General features: G+C 45.5%; 1 protein-coding gene across 2 annotated transcripts in view; it reads left to right on the forward strand.

The window, feature by feature from the left end:
* The first annotated feature begins 365 nt into the window (after positions 1–365).
* The window catches only part of ATP5F1D (ATP synthase F1 subunit delta), a 34,483-nt gene continuing 7,640 nt past the window's right edge, over positions 366–27,208 (forward strand). The window contains exons 1-3 of one of the 2 annotated variants that reach the window (XM_083182513.1): positions 366–567; positions 14,049–14,202; positions 15,299–15,387. In XM_083182513.1, the coding sequence (XP_083038639.1) occupies positions 445–567; positions 14,049–14,202; positions 15,299–15,387 (366 nt within the window). In that variant the 5' untranslated portion in view covers positions 366–444. The remainder of the gene's footprint in view (positions 568–14,048; positions 14,203–15,298; positions 15,388–27,208) is intronic. The other variant, XM_083182505.1, reaches the window with a different exon arrangement.

A 27,208-nucleotide genomic window follows, 5' to 3' on the forward strand; every position in this document is an offset into this window, starting at 1 on the left:
GGTGTGCTCTGTCGAGTCTGCCCTAATACTCAGGGGCTGCTATTTAAGCTGGTCCCATACATTGCTATCTCCTCCACAGGTCACACTGTAGGTGATTAATACACGAGTTGGCAATAATTCTCATCATACAGCTTTAATCCCATCAAATTTATTAAAATTCACCAGAGACTGATTGCCCATGTAATCTGGCCATAGAAGCCTAATTATATATATTCTCCTAAACGACAGGAGTAGGGTCAGCAATGCAATGACAAGACGGCTCATGCGCCCTTTCAATCCTTTTGCACCGGCCCAGGTGCATGCTGGGACATGCAGTGTGTGTAATGCTGAGGTGGGGGCAGTGCACTCGGCTTCACACTACAAATCCCACGATTCCTTGCGCGAAGGCCTAGCCTGGTATCCGGTGTCCTTGGTTTCGGTCATAGTTTGCCCGGCTTCATCAGCATGCAGTCTGCCCGTGGGTTCCTGGCTCTCCGCCGGTCGGTACTGGGCCACGTACGAAGCTATGCCGAGGCAGCGCCCGCTGGATCACCGGCCATGAGCTTTACATTTGCCTCTCCTAGCCAGGTCATATAGCAGAGGGTGCATTTGTGTGTGGTCTGTACGTGTGTCTATGTGGGGATACAGATTAGTGTCTGTATAGCAATAATGTGTTGTGCACACTCCTGTCACTCATTGTACAGCATTTATTCAGAGCAGTATTGGTTCCGTGTAGGCATAGGTGCAGCAGAGTGGGGGTGTAGATGACCTTCTATAGGCTGTCCGTTATAACTGTTCTGCACCATTTAGGCATAATGCTTTCTAGAAGTTCTTCAACCTACTTATTGTCCATTCCTGGTTGGGCTGTAGTGTTCACAGGAGTTAATTTAGAATCTTAATATAAATCCTTCAAGTTTTATATCCTAGTAGGTTATTGAAATAAATAATATGACCTCGTAGTAAAGTGAAACGTTATCCTAAATGGATAGAATGTCACTTATTCATTGTTTAATAACATGGAGTATGAGGCTATGAAGTCTTCAAAGGTCAAACAAAGTTCTTCAACTAACCTTTTATAGAAATACCCTTGCCGTTTTCTTTACCTGTTACTTAAAAGGTGTAATGTCACATTGCTAGCTGAAGTGTCAATAATGCCTTTGCTTGGAGGAAGCCTGATTGATGTGTACCACCATGACACATCATTTATCCCCATCTCAGATAATTATTATATGAATTATATTAAGGGTAAAAACTGTGGCTTCTGTAAAAGTTGTAGCACCTTTGTTGGGGTATGGGTAAAAACCAGGTCAAGACCCCCTGGACCGGACAGGACATCAAACTCTGCATTTTGGAGCTTGTGGCATCCGGGGGTGTCTCATCGGTATCCTGTCCGGGGGGGGCGGGGCTGTCTGGGACACCTGTCATCAGGGAGAGGAGGAGAGGGGAGAATAAAGCCTCCTTGTATGGTCCGGCCATGTAGCAAAAACCGGACGGTCCGGATCACATGGGGAGGCTATAATCTTCCCTTCCCTATGTCCCTGGTGAAAGCTATCACAGGGACACCCCTAGACCAGACACCCCCCCGGAACGAACACTACAAGCTCCGGACTGCAGATTTTGATGTCCGGGTCCAGTTTTTACATAGTCCCCCTTTGTTGTGGTTGAAAAGTTGGCATTTCCTTTTTAGCCAAACTGTTAAGGCTACCAAACACAAGTATGATTTGGCCCTTTTTATAAACCATTTTGAAGCATCAGGCCAATGAATTGTATTTAAAGTGTTGAATCATCATATGTTATATACTTACATTTCCTATCCAGTGCGCGGTCATGTATGTCGAATCTGGAGATTGTCCTTTCTGCCTCAAGGATAAGTCTTATCCCTCGGAGGTGAATGGGATCACTTGTGATATATTGTATGTAAATACAATGTGTAACATGCAATCTAGCTGCTGGGTTAGTTTTGAAAGTATCGCATGCGGTGGCTGTGTGATACATCTGCCTAGTGTATGGGGGTTTTAAAGGTTGGGTCCACAATTTCCCAAAGAATAGGCTATCCAATGGACTTGTCTTAAGGAAAGTCAGACCCAATTTCCCCTGAGCTGCCCCACACGCTCCCCGGGACCCTCCCATACGTCCTGGCACTTTTTGTGAGATGAATCACATGCAATTTATATAGTGTAATACTCCTGGGGAGGTGAAGGATGGGGGTAGGAGAATAAAAAAAAAAAAAATGGCCACCCGTTCTTTTAAATGTTGTTGTTGTTTTTTTTTTTTGTTTTTTTTTGTTCTACTGCTGCAGAGCGGGGAGAGACCTTTTTCTTCATGGTGCTAAATCGCACCCACAAAGTGTCGTTGACGGCTGCATATAAGATTTATCGGTACTTGTGTAGTTTCATGGCGGCCGTGAAACTACAGGAGCAGGGTGGTTGATGTTGTGGTTTCTACTTACCCTCCTCCTGGCAGCGATCCCCGATCACTCCCCGGCGGCAGCGTTCAGTCCCCCTCCTCCCGCATTCGCGGCAGTCGCTGTATGTAGTGCCGCTGGCCGAGCATCACATGGTTTCCCTGCTCCCCTAGTGGCACTACGCTAATTGCTTACAGCATCCGCCACGAATGCCGGACGAGGGGGACTGAACGCTGCTGCCGGGGAGTGACCGTGGATCACAGTAGGATTCAGTGGGGATGCGGTGCCCGTGGATTACAGCCTGAAGTCAGCGGGGATTGACGGAGGAGGGTATATATAGACCTGCCATTTCACCCCCACTATTCATGTAATATCGCCACTATCCTCGTTGGCGTGGAGTTGATTTTATAAAGTGTGGCAGGCGCAGTGAGCCACCGAGCATGGCGAGCGGACGTGTATCCGCGGGGCTCGCTGCGCTCGCCATACTTTATAAAATCAACTCCATGCCAACGTGGATAGTGGGGATATTAAGCATTGTGTATTTTCAGGGCTCCAGAGCCATTTGGGTAGTTTATGTAGCCGGCATAGTGCTATATTGGTATTCTCAATACACCACTACATAAACTACGTAACTGCCGCTGTGAAACTACACAAGTACCGATTTTATATTATGTGTAGCCTGTCCAATCTCTGACACCGATCCTATGCACACGGGACCGTTGGATCGAGTGTCAGATCAGATTTGGGCCCGATCCGCCAGAATCGGGTGAAATCGGGCCCAAATCAGACAAGTGTATGGACACCTTAACTCTAATTGCAACATTTGGACCCTGTAATAGACGAAAGCTAAAGAAGTTCTGATCTAAGCTAAGTACACATTTTGCCATTATTTGGTTAATTTTGTATTTAAATTAGTGAATACTGTGTAGACCTGGGGTAGCCAACCCCAGTCCTCGAGAGCTACCAACAGTTAATGTTTTCCATGTCTCCTCAAAGAATCACAAGTGAAGTAATTAGCTCCACCTGTGGATATTTTAAAATAGTCAGTAACGAGTGCACCTGTGTACCTGCGAGGTGAGCTGGAAAATCTGAACTGTTGGTAGCTCTCGAGGACTGGAGTTGGCTACCAATGGCGTAGGCATTAGCGTTTCAGCTTTTTCCTATAATACGGTTAAACATCCACAAATACATTCTTTTCAACCTCCAATTGGGCGAGTCAAAATCTCACCCTCAATTTCCCAATATTGGTCATTGTGTTTCTGTATTCTTGTGGGAAAACATATGCCAAATCAGTGTGGTGGAAAATCAGTAGCTTCTAATAAAGGAATTTGTATAATGTGTAGCACAGATATTGGGCCTTTCAATTTGTTGAAAAGTCTCCCCTTTTGTTGTCCTGATACCCCCCCCCCCCCTCCCCCCAGGATAGGCAATTTGTATAAAGGATATAATAAGGCTGGAGATAATTTTGTGCTGCAACAAATAGCGATTAAGCAGCATATAGCAATGAATGCAGTCCAAGTTTGCAGATTCTCATGGCAGATTGTAAAGTGCCTAGTGTTACTACTATTGGCTTGTCTATTAAAAACAATGCTGTTTGGTAAATGTTGATTGCCATACTAAAATACAAAGACAAACGTTACTACAAACTGAACTATATAAAAATACTAGTAAGCCCGCTTGAAGCAAATGCTTCGAAAGCTAGTGTTTTGCCTGTGTGTGTGATGTAGTTTCACTCGCTGCCAACAGATGGCAGTGTTTCAGAGATGCACAAACGGGCACTGGACCTATAAATAGATGATTAAGGGCCTTATTCTAGTTCACTCTTTCTGACAGTCTCCTTCGTCAATGGACAAAACCATGTGCACTGCAGGAGGGCAGATGCAACATGTGCAGAGAGAATTAGATTTGGGTGAGTTATTTTGTTTCTGTGCAGGGTAAATACTGGCTGCTTTATTTTTACACTGCATTATAGATCTCACTTTGAAGTAAAACCCCCACCCAAATCTAACTCTCTCTGCACAAGTAACATCTGCCCCCCTGCAGTGCACATGGTTTTGTCCATCTAAGAAGGATTTTGTCAGAGTGAACTAGAATAAGGCCCTATATTCTAAAAACATCAAGTTCACTTCTGTATGTATACAAGAAAACAAGCACAGTGTTTAAGTGTTGCATGCAGTTGCTCAAGCAAAAAGTAATCATGATTTTTTTCAATGTGTAGGTAGGGGTTTTGATTGCTGAATAATATAGTATTGTAAAAGCTATGTGTTCATTACAAATCATAATTAGTTACAAATCTATTGCTCCGCCATCATGTTATAATACCTAATAGAGGTACTTTTAGAAGCAATCACACCTGAGACTGTACGGGTGTACCCAATTTACACATCTGTTGCGTGAAGTCCATCAGGTTTAATAGAAGTTAGTCCGGGTATGCGGTATTTACAATTTGTTTTTTTCCAGGCAAATTGGAACATCAAATAGGGCATATATGCCTAACTTGCTCATCCACACTGTCACTAGGGATGTCTTTTGGTTGGCCCTGCTGCGGGATCGACCAGAAGGCCAACAACTTAAGATTGTTTAAAAACCGCAGTGTACCAGAGTATTGTAGCTGGCCTTGTCCATCACTTTATGGCCAGAGTATAATAATTGATACTTCGAGAAATGTAACCCACCATATCGTAAACACCTCTCCTCTCAGGCTGGTTCCATAAGCATGGTAATGACTGAGTGCTCCAATAGACAGAGCTCAGTCTAATAGAGCACCATAGGGATGTGCTATAAAAGCTCCATGATGACACCTTGTACACAGCATAGTCCTTTTAATGAAGTTGGTGTTCATTCGAGCACCCTGCATCTTCCAAAACCCCTACTTGGGGTGTAGCTCTCTGCTGTTGTACTTCTAGCACAGTGTGGTCTGTATTTTAGCTCTAATATGCAGACCAGACCTGTGCTAAATGCACCACAGCAGACCAATTTTTGGAAGATGCGTGTGCTAGAATGAACACTACTTGAAGCGCTGTTTTTGTTTAGACCGTTCTAATAAATTGGAGGTCACATTTACAGTGTAGAATACATTTAATTACAAATTCTAATACACCGTTAAAGTATTACCTTCTATTCTATATAAACACCAGTTATATTTTTGCTTTAAAAAATTAAATAGTGACTTGCAGGGGTGCATCAAGAGAGAGATGGGTCGTGCACAGCCTCCATGCAGGCTTCCCTTCCTCAGGTGTATATTTAAAAAAAAAAATACTTGTCTTTAGAAATGGATATTCTACCTTTTTATCTTCCACAGGGTTGTCAAACTCATTCATCGGGGGCCACATCAGCAGTTTGGTCACCCTCAAAGGGCCGGTTGTATCTGTAGGACTATGTGTCCACTCTTTATTATCATAAATTATTGTCACTGCATTCAATTATTGTATACTCAGCAGTAGCATTTCCCTCCTGCTATTGCTGTGAACTGCAGTGCATTAGGGCACACGCTGCCTGCACAGGGGGGCAGCACTCAGTCTTAGGGCATATGTCCTGCTTATTATCAGGGGACACAGCAATTAATGATGGGCTGCAATGTGCCAGTGCGCACACACACACACATAGGCAGAGAGTTTGACACTTACCCGCTCGGATGCGTCCACTCCAGTCTGAGCTGCTCCACCACCAAGGACACAGCTGCGCTCTCACACAGGCGCATTTCCCCCTCCCTCCTGTGAGTAGCGCTCCTCGCACTATCTATCCAGGAGTGGGGGGCAGAGTGCTCCCGGTCACTGTGCAGTGCACACTCAGCAGTAAGTGACCTGGAGCGCACAGCAGCAGCAGCAGCACCATTCACCACGACGGACCTGCACTTTCCTCTCTCTGGCTCCTATACAGCAGGTGGGAGCTGAGGAGGGGTTGACGACCGGCGGCACTGCGCTAGAGGGCAGACATTCTCTGGCTTGTAGGCTGCCGCGCATGCGCTGAAGAGGCGGCTTTCTTGTTTAAAAAAAAAATCGAGAATAAAAGGTGAAGGTTGGCGGCGGCTGCGCGGGCCACATGAAGAGGTCTGGAGGGCCGGATTTGGCCCGCGGGCCTTGTGTTTGACACCCCTGTTCTAGAAGGTGCTAGACAAATAGGTAGAATCTGATTGGTTGCTATGGGCAGGTATATATTTACCCAACAGAGTCCAAGTGGGTACCGCTAACCCTCAAAGGCTTTTTGGTACTTGTTTCCTAGCACGGCGCCAGCGATTTTTATCTTAAGCATCGGGACCCAAAAAACGCGTCCATCGCATGCGATCGACGGGATTTTTACATTGGAATCAATGTAAAATGGTCCCTGAGACCATTTTACCATTTTGCCCAATGTTAAAAGCCCCCGAAACCCCAATTTTAATTGCATAGCCCCCTTCATGGGTGAAATGGTCCCCCATTGTTAACACCACCCCACGATGACTGTCAACCCGAAGTGTGGTGAGCGCAGCAGTATGCGTCCTCCGACCATTTCATAGACCCACTATCCACGTCTGCGTGGAGTTGATTTTATATAGTGTGGCGAGCGCACAACTTCACAGGTATTACGCGTTCCCTCGTGGGGCTCGCCATGCTTCGGGCTCGCCATGCTTCGGGCTCGCTGCGCTCGCCACACTATATAAAATCAACTCCACGCCGACGTGGATAGTGGGGGTATGAAAAGGTCGGAGGACGCGTATCGTCGCTGCGCTCGCCACGCTTCGGGTTGGCGTCAATAGTGGGGTGGCGTTAACAATTGGGGGGGGCATACAATGAAAAATGGGGTTTGGGGGCCATTTAACATTGTACCCTATGTAAAATAGCGTCCATCGCATGCCATTATAATGGCATGCGATGGACGCGATCAACGCGATTTTAACATTGACAGGTAATTTAACATTGATTCCTATGGCATGCGATCAACGTGATTTTCTCTTTGCCGACAATAAAGGCTGGTAATTGACAGAAAATCGTGTTGATCGCATACCTTAACTTAACCCCGACGGGCGCTGTGCTAGGAAACCACTATCCTCTGGCACTGTGACAGTCTATTATGCATCTGCCCATATCAAGCAATTTCTGTAGTTCACATGCACAGGTCAATGGATTTATGGGACCTTCGCTATGTATCTGGTGACATCCATGGCCTGTAAGCCTTGTCCCAATGAAATCTACAGCACTGATGAGGTGGTATTGTGTATGGGCACAGGGAGTGGTCCTGGGTGCGCTGTACACCCTGCACCCATTATAGATACAACCATGGAGAACTTTCCGAATCATAATTGGAAAACGGTAGCCACACTAGTAATGTCAAAAGGAGGACTGAAGGCACAACCCAACCACTTGGAAACATCTAATGATCTTTATCTTCAGTGCATATTTTTCACCAGTCATATGGCTCCTAACAGGTACATATGTGCCTTTTTTTTTTTTGTATTCTATACACTAGCTAACCTCTCCGAGCACAGAAAATTTGCCTGATTCCCCCCCCCCCCCCCCTTGACCCAAGCTACTCTACCTAACCTATAATCTTTCTGACTACACTGAATACTTTTGACACAGTAATGGTGCATGTTTACTAAGTTCACAGATTCTAAAGTAAAATAATTAGATTCACTTGTAGATCATTTTCAAATGTATAAGATTGCATTGCAAAATGTGATTCTATTGGCATTGTGAATTAATCTACATCTCTGTACCTTTTAGATGTGTTCTGCCAGCTATAACAGAAATATATGTTGTGATGGATTCCTATGGTGCTGAGTTAGATGTATTCGTCAATAAAAATGTAGATAGTTAATATAATCTATTAAGAGCGGAGGTGGAGGTAGAGACAATGTCCATTGTATTCAAAACAGATTTATTCAATCCATAAAAACACTTCCAAGAAAGTCCAAAACAACACTAAAATTCCAATAAAAGTTCACAGCATATGCCAATAAAAATGATGATTATCACCAATACCCTGCTGCATGTCTGATTTCCAATGTATTACAGTGGATGATACAAGCGCGGTGAAGGGGACCGGTGTGGCAAAGTATGTTGTACGTTGGAAATCCAAAATGCAGGAGGGGTTTTGGTGATTATCATTATTTTTAAGAGTGACACCTTAGGCAGGGAAAAAGAAATGCAGGGGTTTTGGAAGATTCAGGGTGCTAGAATAAACATACATTTTTAATTCAGTGTCAAAACAAACTAATACCCTTTTCACCCTCTGCCGCCATCCCAGCTCCTGCCTTCTTCCCACTTGGGATTTCGGCCCAGGGCATTCCCGGGTTGGTCCCTTTCACACCAGAAAAGTCCCTGCATTTTCTGGTGAGAAGAAGGCGGTGTACAATACTCACCCTGGGTTGCTGGTCCTTAGTGCAGGCCGGTGATCCACACAGGTGGCGGGTGCAGATGACTCAGCTCTCCGGTGGCAGTGAGGTTGCTGGAGAGCTGCGTCATCTGCGGCCGCCACCTGTGCTGATCCGCGGCCTGACTACCTGCACCATGGACCAGCACTGGGTAAGTACCTCCTACCCCTTTCACACCGACCAGGACCCTGGGTTCAACCTGGGAACAACCCTGCTCCATAGCAGGGTTGAAATCCCAGCAAATTTTCCTGGGATTTTGGCCCGGGAACCTTACAAACCAGCGCTAGTCGCGGGTTGTTTCAGGGCCCAACCTGGGAAATTAGGCTGGTGTGATGGAAAATGCATTGTGGACAATGAACAGCCACCTCAGGGAGGCACAGACTTCCTTACAGTACCTTGGGTACAATGTGCATATGTATACTGGCTCTCTTGCCTGATCACGGAGCCCTGTGGAGTGATTCCTAGCTAGAAATTAATATGGAGTATGTAGCCTTGTGTTCCCTTTTCCCATCAATAATCAGATTAGTTTATCCCATGTAGAGCTTCCTTCTGCTTGGGGTACATTGTTTGCCATATGTAGTTTTGTTGGCACCCACATATTAAACCCTGCAAAGCTGGTAGTACATTGAAAAGTGGTTGTTCAGTAATTGGAGTATTCTTTGCAATAACTGGTCACCAATGTAAGTTTAAATGTTTGATACCCTGTCATCCTTAATAAGATTGAGAAGTGACTTGTTGGCTTTGATAAATGGAATAAAAATGTTGACACTTCTTATGTTTCTTTTATCACTGTCTCATTGATGCTACTGGTTCTATTGAAGCAAAACTTTATATGTGATAAGAGGCAGCTTGACTGGTGCAATTAGGGGAGTGGAATAGATGTGAAAGTTAGCTGTTGGTAAGGAGTATTGCTGAAAGGCTAGTCATATTGATTCTGTACTTTGTAGACAGCCTCTTTATACAACAAACACTCTCCAACATGGCTATTAAACAGCTAGGATCCTGTGTGCAAGGCCTTTTTTCTCATCTTATAGTAATGCAGGGATGAACCTATAATCGTCCATGTCAAGCCAGTGTTCTCACCGGAGAACATTGGCCTTGACAGATCGCTCCGCACACAGCGTGTGCTGAGTAATCTAGCATTGCTCAAAACGCTTCAGCATTTCTCTATGTATAGGCTCCAATCGGTAGAGATAACAATGGTATGGTGACCCTTCTTGGGTATGTAGGGATATCTTTTACTGGATGTAACTTTAGTAACCTTGGAAACCATTTGTTAAGCTTCCAAGTGTTAAGCACAGCAGTATAATTTTGGAGATGTATTTCACATCCGTGTTGGTAATCTTGTGCATATTTACAGCAATCATGGTGTTGCCATTTTATTGTGCTTAGCCACTGTGGAAACCTACTGGCCACTTCTTCAGTGTTAGATGCATGCTGTGTGGCATGGCTCTTCAACAGCTCTCAGTAGGTCATTTACACTAATAATAAAATTCTTATTACTAGTCAAATGAAATGCATATAAATAATTGTGAAATGATGCCAAATGAGATTAGTTACTTGCATTTTCTACTCTAATATACTTGCACTCCGTTTACGTACAAGCATGCAGTGCATTTTCTTTTAAACCAGGGATGGTTGGACCCCAAGCTGTTGTTGCTGAAATAGTTTTATCATGGCCAAATAGCATAACTGTAGCAGGGCATGCTGGGATGTGTAGTTCAACAGCTGGAGAACCAAAGGTTACCCCATCCCTGATTTTAAATGCTTCACATTTTTGTTAATTGGTTGTATTAACCACATGCTGTATGTGAGGGTCTTTCCTATAGAAAAATAAATCCGAACTAAAAATAAAAATGTTATGACAGAAAATCCGATATGCTTATTAGGCAAATAATTCTCCCTGGGATCATTATTTTCGTTTGATAGATTCAGTTCTGAGGTTTCCTTTAAAAAAAAAAAAAAAAAAAAAAAGCCCAATTTGCATATGTATAGCACAGCATTTATATAGGGCATATTTTATAATAGGCTTTGCTTTCGTTTAGAAATCGCAGCCACTGAGTAATATTTGTATACAGTTTCCATCTGAATTACATATGTGGCTTTTGCAGTAAATAAGAATTGGTTTTGTGCCTGAAAAGTAGGAACGAAGGTGGTAAACACTGATTATAATCTTGAAAAGATAAAACCTTTTGTAAATACTGTGCAAAAAAGAAATTCTATGTAAATAAGAAAAGCTCTGCAGTGCTTCAAGCAGTTACATAATATCTGCATATACACTTGTTAAATACACAGTATGAAACCATCAAAGCTGCTGAATAGAGATGAGCAACGTTTTTCTAACTGTTCCACAAAATATTCACCTCATTCTGCATTGGACTGTACAATGTTCCCTGTTCTGCCATCAGGATTTGGCTTGCGTGTTTCCAGCGCTCCTCCTAGTGCGGTACCCTGTATAAATATAGTAGATGTGGTGATTATTACAGACCCCATGTAACTTGGTTGCGTTATGTTGACAGGAATGTGCACTTGTCCTCAGCAGTTATGTCGCTTCTTCCTCCCTCACACCACAGCAGAGAGAGAAGAAAAAAAACTGTAGCTCAGAATATATGCAAAATAATTTTTGATTTATTTTCTTCTAGTGACCTTAAATTTAATACTACATTTGATAGAGGGAAAGATGCAGCCAGTAGGGTATATGTTATAAAAGCTACCGCAGGGAGCGCAGTGAAACGCGTCAGTTTCCCAACAATTTGCCCCAATCCTGCTAGTGGATATTTCTTCTGCAGCCCAAACTAGCCCTGGACCAGGTCCTTACTTATCAACTTTGGAGAGTGTTTTGACATCCAGTATCCAAGCAATTTGAGGAATTAATTCAACTGCTAATAATTCCTTCGCGTTGTACACTGGCACTGGCTTTCACCAGCCACAAAACAATCCACCATAACATCTGAGGATTTTGCTGAATTTGACTCATCTGCCAATTGATGGTAATACCTCTCCCATCCATGCCTTGGTCCAAAAAATCATTGACTTACTAACAACAAGGGGTATTATAGGAACAGTTTGTGCTAATTATAAGAGCAGTTTTTGGAGCTATTTTTAAGTGTTTTTATGACCTAGTACATACTGAGTACCATGGGAACACAATCCATGAAGCTCTTCGATAACCATTCTTGAGCTGATGTTTCTTTGGGAGGTTGTGTGGCACTCTGTGAAGACAGATGATTTTGACATGTATCTACTTGGCTGTCCAGTTTGTCAGCTTGTATGGTCTACTGCTCTGTGCTGCTGCTTCTTAAGGTGCATACACACAGTGTAATTTTTGGTTATGGGCCTGAAGGTGCCCATACACATTACAATTATTGTATACAATATCGCATCTCGGTTTTGCGATTAGATCTAGTACAAAAATTATGTGCAGCACATACTTGCTGTACTAGATCTCATCTCATCGCAAAACCGAGAAGCAATGAGATGCGATATTGTATGCAATAATTGTAACTTGTATGGGCACCTTAATTCAGACCTGTTTGCAAGACATCCAATTTGCAGTGGCCGACGTTGGGTTAATCCAGCTGCCCGTCTCAATTGAAATCCCACCTTGTGAATTGTGCTCGCTGTGCGAATTGATTATACGGGTGCACATCTATTCGCAGCAGTGCGACTATGTCCAAATTCCTTTGTAACAGACTCACCATCAAATCATCATTTTTACACTGGCCACAAGTCATCGTAAGTGCCACGGGCTGCTCTCCTCCCTTTTCCTGTCTGCGGCTGCTGCAGGGCTCTCCTCCTTGCACCCGGATGGGGAAGTATGGGGCTAGGGAGGAGGAAGACTACACCGGTGAGGGGAGAGCGGCGGAGGTCACGATAAGCCTATAGGTTTATATTGGGTATCGCCAGATTTTGCTGGCGATACCCCCAGTTGCAGTAACCCAGAATGCTTGTTTTGGTTAATATCAGAATGCTGTAATAACCTTGATATCCGTGTTTTTACCGCTTTAGTGCGTCCGCCCTTATACATTGTCACAGATATGTGTTTTCTGGGCATTGAAACTACATCTATCTATATCAAATAGTTTATTTCTGAGACCACTTGTGGAAATGTTTAGAAAGAGATAGATAGATAGATATATATAGAGATAGAGATAGAGATATATATCTCTTTATATTTAGAGAGATGGTAAGCAAAAGACATCAATAAAGAAAGTGACCTACAGAGAATATAGAACTACTGCATGGATTCACTTTTTTGTTTTATATATGTCAATCATTTGTCTGCTGAGAACTGATGAGGGTAATGTTGAGATTGATCTGTGAAGAAGGAAGCCCACAGCATGTGTCTCTACCTCTTCTGCTCCTGTACACCAGGGCTCTATACGATTATACAGATTCTACTACTCCTTTATTGAGCACCTTCAAAAAGATAATAAATAGAATCTGGTTGGTAAGAATACATTGTTACTGGTTGATCTCCTATTTTTGATCAGAGGTTCTCAAGCTATTTTACTCTGACCCCAGTTACGCAAAATGGCTGCCACAGACTGCACATTCATGGCAGCATTGCGCAGACACAAAACCGAAATAAACTGGCCACTAATACCGCTTTTACTTCGCACTGCCGGGTCCAGCAATTTGACCGTAAAACTCGAGTCACCCATATACAGGGTGACTTGTGTTAACCTGGGTTGATGATACAATAATCCGGTTTATAAGTGCGACGTGAAAGGGGTAAATTGTTGTTACTTAGTTTCTTACACTATTTCAGACAAGCTCCTTTCAGAGTCTCTGCCCTACAGCTATTTGATTTCCACTGCACGGGAGCACGCATTGGGATCAAATGCTAAAGAAAAGCATTTGATGTGCAAATCGAACAGAAATATAGTGCATATCTCACCATGTGTACCCACTGTGAGAGATGCACTGTTTTCTATTGATTTTGTTTCTAAAACACAAACAAATCGAATAGAAAAGCAAATGGTTTTTCTACATTTGATGCAGATTCGACCCCGTGTAGTGTAAATTGAATAGAAAAGTGGTTTTAGCCGGCAAGGCTATATAGTACAGATTTGTACTACATAGTCAAAATCTAATTTGAGCGCTGTAACCAATCCAGATCCAGACATAGATCAAATAGAAAGTGAAATCTCACCACCAAATTGGAGTTGCGGCCCACTGTGTGGTCAGGAGCCACAGTTTGAGAACCGCTGTCCTATTTTATGCAAGACTGGAGTGTAAATACAACATGGATATACAATTGAATAACTATACCTAACTGTGCCTATCTTTTTTTTTTTTTTTTTTTAACAGGTGTTTTATAATGGTGCTAATGTAAAACAAGTGGACGTTCCCACAACAACAGGAATGTTCGGCATACTTTCCAATCATGTCCCAACGCTACAGGTTCTTAGGCCCGGTCTTGTCACAGTCTTGAGTGAGGATGGAACAGCAACCAAGTACTTTGGTGAGTATGCACGTTCCTGCAATTAAGACTATTTAACATACGTAAACATTGACGTTTTTAGTAATACACATTCTTATGGTGTGTAGCCCATTTAAATTTTAGTATTGCGTTCTCGTGACCATCCAGTATGCTTCTAATTGACCTGCTTTTATCATTGGGTTCTGATCTCTAGTAATTTACTCCTCAAAACCCATATTTTTAGTACTTTGTGTCTCCTACATACTGCAGTATTCCATTAGCTGTGTTAAATTCCTGTGTTTACACAGTTAGCTCAGGCACCTTAAGCATAATCGCCGGTAAGCAGTCCGCAGATCCGCAAGAACAAATGGTTCTGGGAAATTATCACAGATCCCATGTGTTATTGCCTGATTGCGGAGGATTGGTACAATTTGGATATAATAGTAATAGAATAAGTAAATCACACATCTTTTAATCTTTCCCTCAGGTACTAGATCCAACAAGTATGTAATCAGTTGAGTAATAATATACTATAGAGGTCCCACTGCTTCTTTGCTGATAATGACGAACAATCCTGGGTGTTGTATAGTCCTTTTACAATCTCTGTTCCATCACATTTTGCATTTCTTCATTAGGGTGGAAATTTAGGTGTTTCCACCGCCAATGGTCGCTGCCCAGTTGCCTGACAACAATTAAACTGTTCCTCCATTCAGGCAAAAAGCTGCTGGTATTTCAGCTATCAGGATGTTTCCCGGATGTTGCAAACTAAAATATTAGAAAAGTTGCACTGTTAGTGTCGCACCCATTACTTTAGCTGGGTTTAGCTGTTTTACATGGCGCAATATAAAAATAAAATCTTAAAATTGTGTCCCGATATCTCGTATTTTTTTTTTTTAAAACCTAGTAGGAGCAAAGATACAAATTGATTTGCCCTTTAAGAGACTACATACGTGACCTAATGTGTTGGCCTTTTTAAAAAGCTTTTTCATTTTATGTTACTATGGTACTGTTGTGCTGAAATGGTTGACAATTATTTTTATTTTCAATAGTTGAATAGAAGTTTGGTCATTTTTACTTAAATGGTCTTTAAATTGTATAATCGAATAGTGTAATGATTGCAGAAATGTCTCCTTACTAGTGAGCAGCGGTTCAGTGACCGTGAATGCAGACTCTTCTGTCCAGCTACTGGCTGAGGAAGCGGTGACCCTGGACATGCTGGATCCCAGTGTAAGTTCATAGCTGCTGATCAGGGAATGGTTAATAAACAAGCTGGCAGTTAAGATTTTGGTGAGAAGTCAGAAGAATGGTTTTTGTAGGGAAATGGGTAGTTTAACCAGTATGATCAGAGTTGGTTTACTCCATAGTAGGTGTAGATCTGGTTTAGTAGCAATGTAGTGGGTAAAGTGCTGTGACATATGGGGAAGCTCACAATTGACTTGTGCATAAAAGGGATCTGCTTTATAAAATGTTTATTCAGAAGATTAGTCTATTATAAACTTAGCCATCGTGCGCTGCAGGACAGTAAGTAGCCATGTGTTCCGTGCAGATTGTTATGCAGCTGAAGCAAACTGTATACTTTTTATTCCAGGGAAGCTAAGTAGCGTAGTAGCAGGATTTAAGGAAAACCTTGTTTTTAAAACCTTTAAAAAAAAAAAGGGGGTACTTGTTTCCTAGCACGGCCACAACGATCATGATCGTGGGCATCGTGAGTAAAAACCGCGATTTCCCCATAGGGAACAATGTTAAATGCCTCAATTTACCCGCAATGCCACCGATTTCCCATAGGAAACAATGTTAAATGGCTCAATTTACCCAAATCATCATAGGGAACAATGGTAAATGGGCCAGAAACCCCCAAAAACACCCCTGAACAGTGAAATGTCCCCCCAAAAGTAGTTTACGCCACCCCACGATCAACGCAAACCCGAAGCGTGGCGAGCGCAGCGGTACGCGTCCTCCGACCTTTTCATACCCCCACTATCCACGTCGGCGTGGAATTGAGAATAGAATAGTGTGGCGAGCGCAGCGAGCCACCGAGCCCGAAGCGTGGCGAGCGGACGCGGATACCTGTGAAGCCCACGAAGGGACGAGTTTACCTGTAAAGGTATCCGCGTCCCCTCGCGGGGCTCGCTGCGCTCGCCACACTATTCTATTCTCAACTCCACGCCGACGTGGATAGTGGCGGTATGAAAAGGTCGGAGGACACGTACCGCCGCCCCTCGCGGGCTCGCTGCGCTCACCACGCTTCGGGTTCCCGTTGATCGTGGGGTGGCGTAAACTACTTTTGTGGGGACATTTCACTGTTCAGGGGTGTTTTGGGGGGTTTCTGGCCCATTTACCATTGTTCCCTATGATGATTTGGTGAAATTGAGGCATTTAACATTGTTTCCTATGGGAAATCGGGGGCATCGCGGCTAAATTGAGGCATTTAACATTGTTTCCTATGGGAAATCGGGGCATTGCGTTTGGACCATTTAAGCCTTTTTTTTTAGCCGCATACGACGCAACCGACGCGATTTTGACTTTTTTTCAATGGGAAAAACGGGGGCATCGCGTCGGTCGCGTCGCAGACCACTAAAAATTACACCCGATGCCCGCGATTGTGGCCGTGCTAGGAAACAAGTACCAAAAAAAGTATTTATATTTAACATACTTCAATAGTTTGCTTTCACTGTTTGATCTTAATCCATAATAGATGTGCTTAGCTATGACGTTTACTTCCCTCCTGTCTAGGGTTTGTCTAAGGGGGGTATTCAATGTCAGGGGCACGGCTGTTGAGCAAGCTCGACAGCCGTGCCCCTGTCCCGTTCTCGCTTTGCTCGACATGAGCTCGGCGGTTGGGATTCAATGTCCTGAGCGGCGAGAAAGGGGCGTGGCTGCGAGTTGAGGGCGGAAATAAACGAGCTCCGGTCCGGATTTTCTTGGCAGAACGAGCCCGACAGCTCGTTCTACCGAGAACCCCTGTTCAATGCTGTTGGGGAAGACGGCTGCAGGGCCCTATTCAATGCTATCTCCCCCGTCGGGATATGGCTGCGGGAGCACGAGCAACATTGAATACCCCCCTTAAGCTGGGTACACGCTAAAGTAGGGCTTGACAAATTTTCTTAAAATCTAGGAGGCAAGATGAAAGTGTAGGAGCCAGACAAACTGAAAGGCCCCCATTTACATCCTGAGGACAACTCTGACCTGAGCTTGCGAACGATTAGGCACTTAAATATGCAATATTCAATATGCATGCAAATTATCCCATGTAAATTCCTTGGAGGCTAGGCTGCAGCGGGTCCAGGAAGAGCTGAGCGGACCCGCGGCAGCAGAATAAAAAAAAAAAAAAAAATCAAAATATAGGCTGGACGCTGATTGGCTGAGTGCTCTATCTCTCTGCCAATCAGCAGCGAGGCGATTGGTATAGAATGACGGGAGATACACTAGATCCTGTCATCTGTGGCAGGGTTTGTATAAGAACTCCTGTATTATCCTACAACATTTACTATAATGTAATTGTTTTGCATATTAAAAAAACAAAAACAACTTTATTTCTTCCTCGCTCTCCATGGCAGCCATTACTCTGGGTATTCCCTCTCTATCTCCAGGTTTAGACAGGTATATTTTGAAAACTCCTCCCACCTTGGGTATATGTCTGCCTCCTCCCCTTCCTCTCCAGTCTTTTTTCCTGTCTCTAAGTTAGACTAGGTAGGATAAGGTTTGTTATTTTTAAGCTCAAGCGTACCTCAATGGGCAGCCAGACGTCCCTGCGTGGCCGGGCTGAGATGGGTGTTTTCTACCCAGGTAGAAGAAAGGGCTCACCAGGCAGCGTCCTGCTCTGAGTTACCTGTAAGATGAGCGGAGGCACAGGGCGATATGTGGACTCCGTCATCCCCCCGTAGGTCTGAGACACGGGTCAGACGTCCCTGCGTGGCCGGACCGAGATGAGCGTCCTGCGGTTACCTGCAGGGTGACCGGCGGCATAGCGGGCTCCGTCATCTTCCTTTAGGTCTGGAGACGCGAGCGTCTGCAGGAAGCCGGCTGCCGAGCAGAGCTGGTTGCGTGCGCGCGAGGGAAGTGACGCGGGGTCCCTCCACTGAAGGGGCAACAGCGAGCGGCCGGAAGAAGGGCTGGTTTCACTCATCAGAGGGCGGAAGTGATCGGACGGCGTCCGGAAGGACGCAATGCGCAGCCGCAGATGGCGAGCGCCGGGTTTAAAAGCCACTGGGACTTTGAACGCTGTACTCACCAGAGCAGCGATACCTACAGTATGGACCCGGAAGCTGATCCTTCTCCCCCTATACCTGATACTGCCATGGAGAGGTAAGACCTCATTGAGGTGCGCTGCAATAACAGATCTATAGAACAGTTAGTGATAGGCTTTCTTTCTCTACTTAAAATCCATAGTGTGTCTAAAGCCCCTGCAAAAAAGAAGGCAAAGACTAAGAATATCATGAGCAATTGCATGTCATGCGATACAGAGTTTACCCCGGAGAAAGGCGTTAATCTGTGCAAGGCGTGCAGGCAAACTACAGCCCCACAGGCTGTGGATCTAACTCAAATATTGTTGTGGATGAAGAGCTCACTGGTCACTAAGGAAGACCTTAAGGAGATTCAGGGAACTAAGAGGTCCAGGACCCAAGCTAGCCTGGAGGGTGATGCGGATTCAGATCAGCCCATGCTAAATGTGGATGACACGGACACATCAGAACCAGAGTCAGGTGAAATACCTGAAAAAGAGAGGTCATTCAATCTAGATCTTGTAGACAGCCTATTAAAATACATTTACAAGGCTATGGATTATAAGGAGAAGGAAGAAGAGGCACCTGACTCATTATTCGAGGATAGAGCCTCTAAAAGCAGAAATTTTCCTGTGCACAAGGTTCTTAAGGACCTGATGCTGGATCAGTGGCAAAACATTGACAAGAAGTTCAGTAATTACAAGAGAGTAGAAAGAATGTTTCCCTTCAAAGATGAGCTCCTAGAGAAGTACTGCAAGTTACCCAAGGTGGATGCAGCGGTATCCGAGGTGGTCTCTAAAACCACGATACTGTTAGAAGACGGGGCTAATTTGAGAGACAGCATGGATAAGAAGGTGGAGATGGGCCTAAAGAAGTTGCACAACACTTCTACGGTCTCCCTAAAAGCAGGGATCGCCATGGCTTCGACATCAAGAGCGCTCAGAGTATGGGGCACTAGCATGGCGACAGACATAGATGAGAAGATATCAAGGCAGTATCTGATAAAAAACCTTAATATCATGATGAAGGCTATAGACTTCCTTTGCGAGGCATCTCTTGATGTGGTGGAGTACTCAGCCAAATCCATGGCAGCAGGGATAGCAGCCAGGAGGGCCATATGGCTGCGAAGCTGGGCCGCAGACGCTAACTCGAAGAACCGTCTTATTGCACTGCCATTTGAGGGTAACCTACTGTTCGGAAGTAAATTAGACTCCATTATTCAGAGGATGTCAGGCGGGAAATCCGCAAAGCTACCACAGGACAGGAGACAGAAGTTTCGAGGCCAATCTCCAAAACAGCACTTCCGGGAAGCTAAGAGCTACAGACCGGGGAGGCAATATGGAAGGTTTAACTCCGGCAGTACAAGGCAGTCCTTTCGCCAATCAGCTAGAAGAGGCTATCGAAGATTCTGACAATTACTGCCTAGAAGAATCGGTCGCGGTAGGAGGGAGGCTGACCAGATTCGTGGACAGATGGAGGAGATCAACACAGGACAGATGGGTTCTGTCAATCCTTACCCAGGGTTACAGCCTGGAGTTTCTAAGAATGCCGTTAGGAAGAAGATTCGTAAAATCAAGAACGCCTACGACGACAGAGGAAACAGAAGCTTTAAAACTTATAATACAAGAGATGCTGGAATCAAGAGCAATAGAAAGAGTTCCAGTGGGAGAAAGAGGGAGAGGCTTCTACTCCAAGCTTTTTCTAGTAAAGAAGTCATCAGGGAAGTACCGTGCGATACTAGACCTAAGGGATCTGAACCTAAACATGCAAGCAAAAAAGTTCCATATGGATACCTTGTAAGTAATTGTCTTAGGAATAAACCGTACAGATTTCATGTGTTCGATAGATCTGAAGGATGCGTACTTCCACGTCCCGATAGCTGTAAGGGACCGAAAGTTCCTCAGACTGATGGTCCTAAAACAACACCTCCAGTTCAGGTGTCTCCCATTCGGCTTATCAGCCTCCCCAAGAGTGTTTACGAAGATACTAACAAGTCTGATAGCATTTATAAGAATACAGGGGGTTGCAATCTGGTCCTACCTGGACGATTTACTCATTTGCGGCAAAACAGAAGAGGAAGTGAGACAAGCAGCCCAGACCACAATCGCTACACTTCGGGGGCACGGGTGGCTGATAAACGAAGGGAAAAGTCAACTGGAACCTCGTCAAAAAATTCAATTCCTAGGGGTCAATATAGATACAGTAGAGCACGCGGTATACTTGTCAGAAGAAAGATGCGGAAGAATCCTGAATCTGGCTTTACAAGTACAGTCACAGAAGAAGACAACGTTAAGGCAGGTTCTCCGGTTGCTAGGGATGATGTCATCCACCATAGGGGTGATACCCTGGGCGAGATGGCATATGAGGATTCTGCAGAGAGAAGTAAGACCCCTCACGAGAAGAGAAATGGATCTGGAGTACGAAGTAGTACTAAGCCAGAAAAGCAGGCGGTCGCTAGACTGGTGGCTGGATCCTCAACTAAAACTGAGAAACACATCATTAAGTCAGCCCATGTACCAGGTCATAACCACGGACGCAAGTGCGACAGGATGGGGGGCCCACTGTCAAGGCGCAAGGTGCCAAGGCTTGTGGTCCCAAGAAGAAAGAGCAATGTCCTCAAACCAGAGGGAGATGAGAGCTGTAGTGAGAGCGCTGAGATTCTTCCAAGAACACATCAGAAACACCCATGTCAAGATCAGGTCGGACAACATGACGGTGGTGGCATACGTGAACCGACAAGGAGGGACCAGGAGTGTGAAGCTCTGGGAAGAAGTTTCCAACATTATGCCGTGGGCAGAAAGAAACTTATGCTCCATATCCGCGCTCCATGTCCCAGGGAAGGAGAACGGCCTTGCGGATTTCCTAAGCAGAAAACAGGTGGTGCCAGGCGAATGGGAACTAAACCAGGGAGTGTTCCTGGAAGTCACAAGGAGGTTCGGTTACCCGCAAATCGACCTCATGGCAGCAAGGCACAACAGAAAGGTGAAGAGGTTCATGTCAAGAGAAGAGGTGACAGGGTCAGAAGGAGTAGACGTGTTTGCGCAAGAATGGAGGTTCAAGCTCGGGTACGTGTTCCCCCCTTTCCCCATGATTGCAAGAATTCAAAGGAAGATCAGGGAAGAGAAGGCTGCAGTTATCATCATACTCCCATTCTGGCCAAGGAGAAGCTGGTTCCCCACAGTGCTAAGGATGGCAGCCAGACGTCCTTGGAGCCTACCTCTCATACCGAATCTTCTCCAGCAGGGACCAGTGGTGCACCCAGACATCAGGACCCTGAGTCTGTCGGCATGGAGGCTGAACGGTTGATCCTAGTGCGGAAGGGATTGTCCCACCAGGTGGCACAGTTCCTGCTGAAGGCGAGGAAGAAGGTCTCATCCAGAATTTACTATAGGGTGTGGAGTAAGTTCACAGAATGGTCAAAGTCATACCCGGAAAGTATAAGGACTGGGATCCCCTGCGTACTTCAATTCCTATACGAAGGATTTTCCAAGGGCTTGGCGGCGTCAACTCTGAGGGTGCAGATCTCAGCCTTGTCGGTCATGTTGGACAGCAGACTGATGACCCACTCATAAAGAAATTCTATCAGGCGATCAAGAGAGAGCGTCCTAGGATTAGAGAGCCGGTAGCTCCGTGGGACCTGAACTTTGTCCTTAATGCCCTCATGAGGGTCCCCTTCGAACCTTTGGAGGAAGTACACATGAAGTTTGTTACGTGGAAAGTGGTCTTCCTTACAGCAATCACGTCCGCACGTAGGGTGAGTGAGCTACAAGCCCTCTGGGCGGAGCAACCATACCTGAATATCCTGCACGATAGGGTCGTACTCAGAACGAATTCTAAATTCCTTCCTAAAGTGGTTTCCAGCACTACCCTCAATCAGGAAATCATTCTACCAGCCTTTTGTCCAGAACCAAGGACTGAGGAGGAGAAGAAACTGCACACGCTCGATATGCCTAGAGCTATTACCCTATATCTGAAGAGATCAAAAGAAAATAGAAAAACCAAGCAGCTATTCGTCCTACACTCAGGTGCAAGAAAGGGCGGAGCAGCCTCCAGAGTGACTATAGCGCGATGGATAACAGAGACCATAGCGTTCACCTATAAAGACGGAGGGTTGGAGGTTCCCAAGGAGCTGAGGGCACACTCTACCAGGGCCATATCTACATCTTGGGCCAACAAGGCGAGACTCTCAGCAAAAGATATCTGTGCAGCAGCCACGTGGAATTCTCTACATACTTTTGTTAAACATTATAATGTTAACGTATCTCCTGCCCAGTTTGGGAAGGTGGTGCTAGAGCATGCTGTAATGCTATAATTCAATACATAGATACCTTAGCATCATCTTGGCTATGTCTGTTTATTACTAACCCCCCCATTTTTCTTCTACGATCCCCATGGCAGCCATGACAGTGGGATATTCCCCTCCTCCTACCAGATTAGACAGGACTTTTTTCAGGGACCGCCCCCCTTGGGTATAACAGCTCACACCTCCCTCTCCTCTGTGTCTTTTTCTCCTGTCTCCGTCTAGATAGGACAGGCAGGGCGTTATTTTATTTTTAAACAGGGCTACCTCTTACTTATATGGGATGGCTTCCCGGGAAGAAGGAGAGCTGCGGAGGAGTGTGGCCTTTGAGATACCTGCCTCCAGCAGCTACTAAGGGTAAGAACTGTGCTTAGCGCCAGTTACCTGCCTAAAATCCCGGCAGCATGTCATTTTGCAAGACCCCCGTTTTTTGTGTGGGTGTGTAGCAGCGTTACCTGAAGGCTGTGGAGCTGGGTAGTCACGCTGGGAGACAGAGCTGGCAGGGAGGCTGGCGCGTGGCTGATCGCTGTATGGTCAGCGCGTGTAAGCGTCTGGCTGGGAGCCGACGCTGAGAGCTGCCGGGTGCTGAGACGCGTGCGGCGGAAGTGCGCATAAAACGTCACTTCCGCCGGCGTGGTGCACCAAGTGTGCACCTGAATAATGTCCCCGGAAACGGGGACCGGATTTTTTGGTTCCGCTTTGCGGAAATGGGCGCAGAAATCGCCAGACAGAAACGCTGCTGGCATACAAAGAGTTAAGCTGTCCTGAATATAAACGGACATGCTTTGCAGAGCCTGTGGTGTTGTACAAGCAGCAGAACCATGGAGGAAAGCCAGCAGCAGCAAGCACCTTCTTCCCAGCAGCCTGACATTGCCCCTTTGAGGTAAGCCCTTTGGTTTTTGGGCATTAGTTGGTTTTATTTTGCATGATACTAGTTAGGTTTCTGCTTTGTTTCCAGTGTGCCTAAATCACCTGTTCATAAGAAAAGGACAGCTAAGAAGAAATTCCTTACCTGTACTTGCATGAGTTGTGACAAGGCATTTGCTAGTGCCGATAAGAGGACTCTGTGTGAAGAATGTGACAAAATCCCACAGCCTAAGGTGGATAAGTCGGACCAATCGGATGTCCTTAAAAAACTGATGGATTGGATGCAAAAGTCGTTTGTCTCCAAAGAAGAATTCTTGCAGTCTCAGAAGCCCAAGAGGTCTCGGGAGCAGGCTGGAATGCTGACGGAAGGGGGTGGTTCCTCGGAGGAGATAGAACCAGTGGAGGCAGAAGACATTGAGGAAGGTGAAATAGAGGAAGATGTAAGATCTTTCAACCTCGAATTGGTGGAAAGTGTGCTGAAAAGCATTTACAAATCCATGAATTACCCGGAAGCCTCAGACACCGCAGCAGATCCACTTTTCGAAGATAGATCGAAGAAAGGAAGAACCTTCCCGGTTCACAAAGTAGTCCGTGAGATGATCAATAAGGAATGGGTCAACACGGATAAGAGGATGGCTGGATGGGCGAGAGTGGATAAAATGTACCCTTTCAAAGATGAGGACTTCCTGAAGTGGTGTCTAGTGCCCAAGGTCGACGCAGCGGTGGCAGAGCTGACGTCTAGAACAACCATACCACTGGAAGATGGGGCGGCGTTTAAAGACGCTATGGAAAGGAAGATCGAAAATTCGCTTAGGAAATTGCACCAGACCTCTGCGCTGTCGCTTAAATCCAGTGTGGCTATTGCGTCGGTGGCAAGGGCAATGAGGCTATGGTCGTCGGAGCTCCATACAGACATAACCGAGAAGATTTCCAAGCAATATCTGCTGAGAAGCTTACAGACCATACAGAAGTCTATCGAATACCTGTGTGAGGCCTCTTTGGACGCGGTGTCGTTCTCGGCTAAGGCGATGGCACAAGGAGTGACGGCCAGGAGGGCGCTCTGGCTCAAACCCTGGAGTGCGGATGCCAACTCCAAGAATCGTCTAACGGCACTACCCTTTGAAGGCGGGTTCTTGTTCGGCTCAAAATTGGATTCGATGATCCAGAGAATTTCGGGGGGGAAGTCCGTGAGACTACCCCAAGACAGGAGGAATAGGTTTCCCATCCCTACCTCTAGCAGGCAGACTTATAGAGAGGCAAGAAGTTATCGGCCCGGTCGCCAGTACTCCCGCAGGGGGAATCCGAATATGACTCGCCAGTCCTTTCGTCAACAGTATCGGAGAGGTGCCAAGTTATGACGGTGGTTCAATGGTGAGAGTTGGAGCCCGGTTGTTTCAGTTTTCGGAAGTCTGGAAGACATCGATATCAGACAGATGGGTCAACAATATTGTGGAAAGGGGCTACCAAATAGAATTTCTAAGGAGGCCTTGGAAGAACAAATTTGTCAGGTCAAGAGTTCCAGTGAAGAAACTGGAAAGAGAGACTCTCACCTTGAAGATCCTACAGCTTCTACAAATAGGGGCAATAGAACATGTCCCGAAAGACCAAGTACGTCTGGGGTATTATTCGAACCTCTTCTTAGTGGAGAAGAGTACAGGTGGTTTCAGGACCATCTTGGACCTGAGACGATTGAATCTCTTTGTCAAGAAGCTAAAGTTCAAGATGGAAACTATAAGCTCTATCCTTATGGGTCTCAGACAAGAAGATTGGTTAGCGTCCATAGACCTGAAAGACGCTTATTATCACGTCCCCGTGTCACTAGAGGACAGAAAGTTTCTCAGGTTCTCGCTTCTCGACCAACATTATCAATTTACCTGCCTTCCCTTCGGGCTCAGGACATCGCCGAGAGTGTTCACAAAAGTCTTGGTGACACTTGTGGCAGAACTAAGGAAGCAGGGAATCCAAATCTGGCCGTACCTGGACGACCTATTGCTGGCAGGAAGATCAGTGGGAGAGGTCCAGATGAGTGTCAAAATTACAATAGAATTTCTGCAGAAACATGGTTGGGTGATCAACCAAGAAAAAAGTCAGCTGCAGCCATGCCAGACAATCAAGTTCCTGGGTGTCCTTATAGACACAGTCAAGTTTTCAGTGAGCCTGTCGGTAGACCGCTGTCTGAAGATACAAAATCTGACGCAACTGTTATTAACAAAAGGAAGATGCCCCCTGAAGGTGGCGCTACAACTTCTAGGGATGATGACATCATGTATACATATCATTCCATGGGCCCAGTGGTACATGAGGAAGCTACAGTGGCAGTTGCTCCCATTCATGAAGAATCAGACCCACGAGGGGTTCCAGATAATCCTGAATGCCGAGACGAAGAATTCGTTAAGGTGGTGGAGCTCTGGCTTAAGGAGAAGGAGCTCCAGTCTCTCAAACCCAGAATTTGTGGTTATGACGACCGATGCGAGTCTTCAAGGTTGGGGCGCTCACCTTGGGAGGAGCTCGGTACAAGGGGCTTGGACCACAGAAGAGAGTGCAAGGTCATCCAATGTCAGAGAACTGCTCGCCGTCTGGGAAGCAATCTGTTGCCTACAAAACAAACTTCGGAATACCAACCTAAGGATCATGTCAGACAATATGACAGTAGTGGCACATATATAAACCACCAAGGCGGTACAAGGAGCTTACCTGTACTGAGAGTGTTGGAGAAGATCATGTCGTGGGCAGTGAACAACCTGCAATCAATCTCGGCCGTGTACATTCCGGGTCCAGAGAACACTGTAGCGGACTTTCTAAGTCGCAAGAGGATTCTGCCGGGAGAATGGGAGTTGGACTCGAAGGTGTTCAGTCAAATAGTCGCCAGGTTTGGCGAACCCGAGATAGACCTGATGGCGTCGTTCTCCAACAAGAAGGTGAGCAGATTCTGCTCGAAATCCTTTCACCCACAAGCCACGGCACTGGACACGTTTTCAGTGAAATGGGAGTTCACTCTGGGATATATCTTCCCGCCATTCCCCATGATCAGCAGAGTGCTCAAGAAAATCAGAGAGGACCGAGTGGAAGTACTGGTAGTGCTTCCATTTTGGCCGAGAAGAGCCTGGTTTACTGCAGTACTAAGGATGGCGGTGCAACCACCGTGGGTGTTGCCGGTGATACCAGACCTGTTGAAACAGGGACCAATATGTCATCCAGAGCCAGAAAGCTTCTCACTGAGGGCATGGCGATTGAGCGGGCGACCCTGAAGCGCCATAACTTATCCGAACAAGTGACCGAATTGTTGCTGAAAGCAAGGAAAGAAGGTTCCTCGCTAATATATTACAAAACCTGGAAGAAGTTCATCTCATGGGGGAACTTTGAGGGTCAGTTTGCCGATATCTCTACGGCCAAGGTCTTGCAATTCCTGTATGAAGGGTTCGAGTTGGGGCTGGCGGTAGCCACCATTAAGTCACAGATTTCTGCTCTCAGTGTACTGTTGGACAGAAGATTAGCTGAGGAAAAGCTAGTAAAGAAGTTCTGCAGAGCAATCAAGGGAATACGGCCACCAAGAAAATCTTTAGTGGCCCCGTGGGATCTGAATTTGGTGCTAAAAGCACTAATGCTACAGCCTTTTGAACCCCTGGAAGACTCATCGGTAAAGTACCTAACATGGAAG

The sequence above is a fragment of the Crinia signifera genome, chromosome 1 (genome assembly GCF_055691185.1).
Source record: "Crinia signifera chromosome 1, ASM5569118v1, whole genome shotgun sequence".
NCBI lineage: Eukaryota > Metazoa > Chordata > Amphibia > Anura > Myobatrachidae > Crinia > Crinia signifera.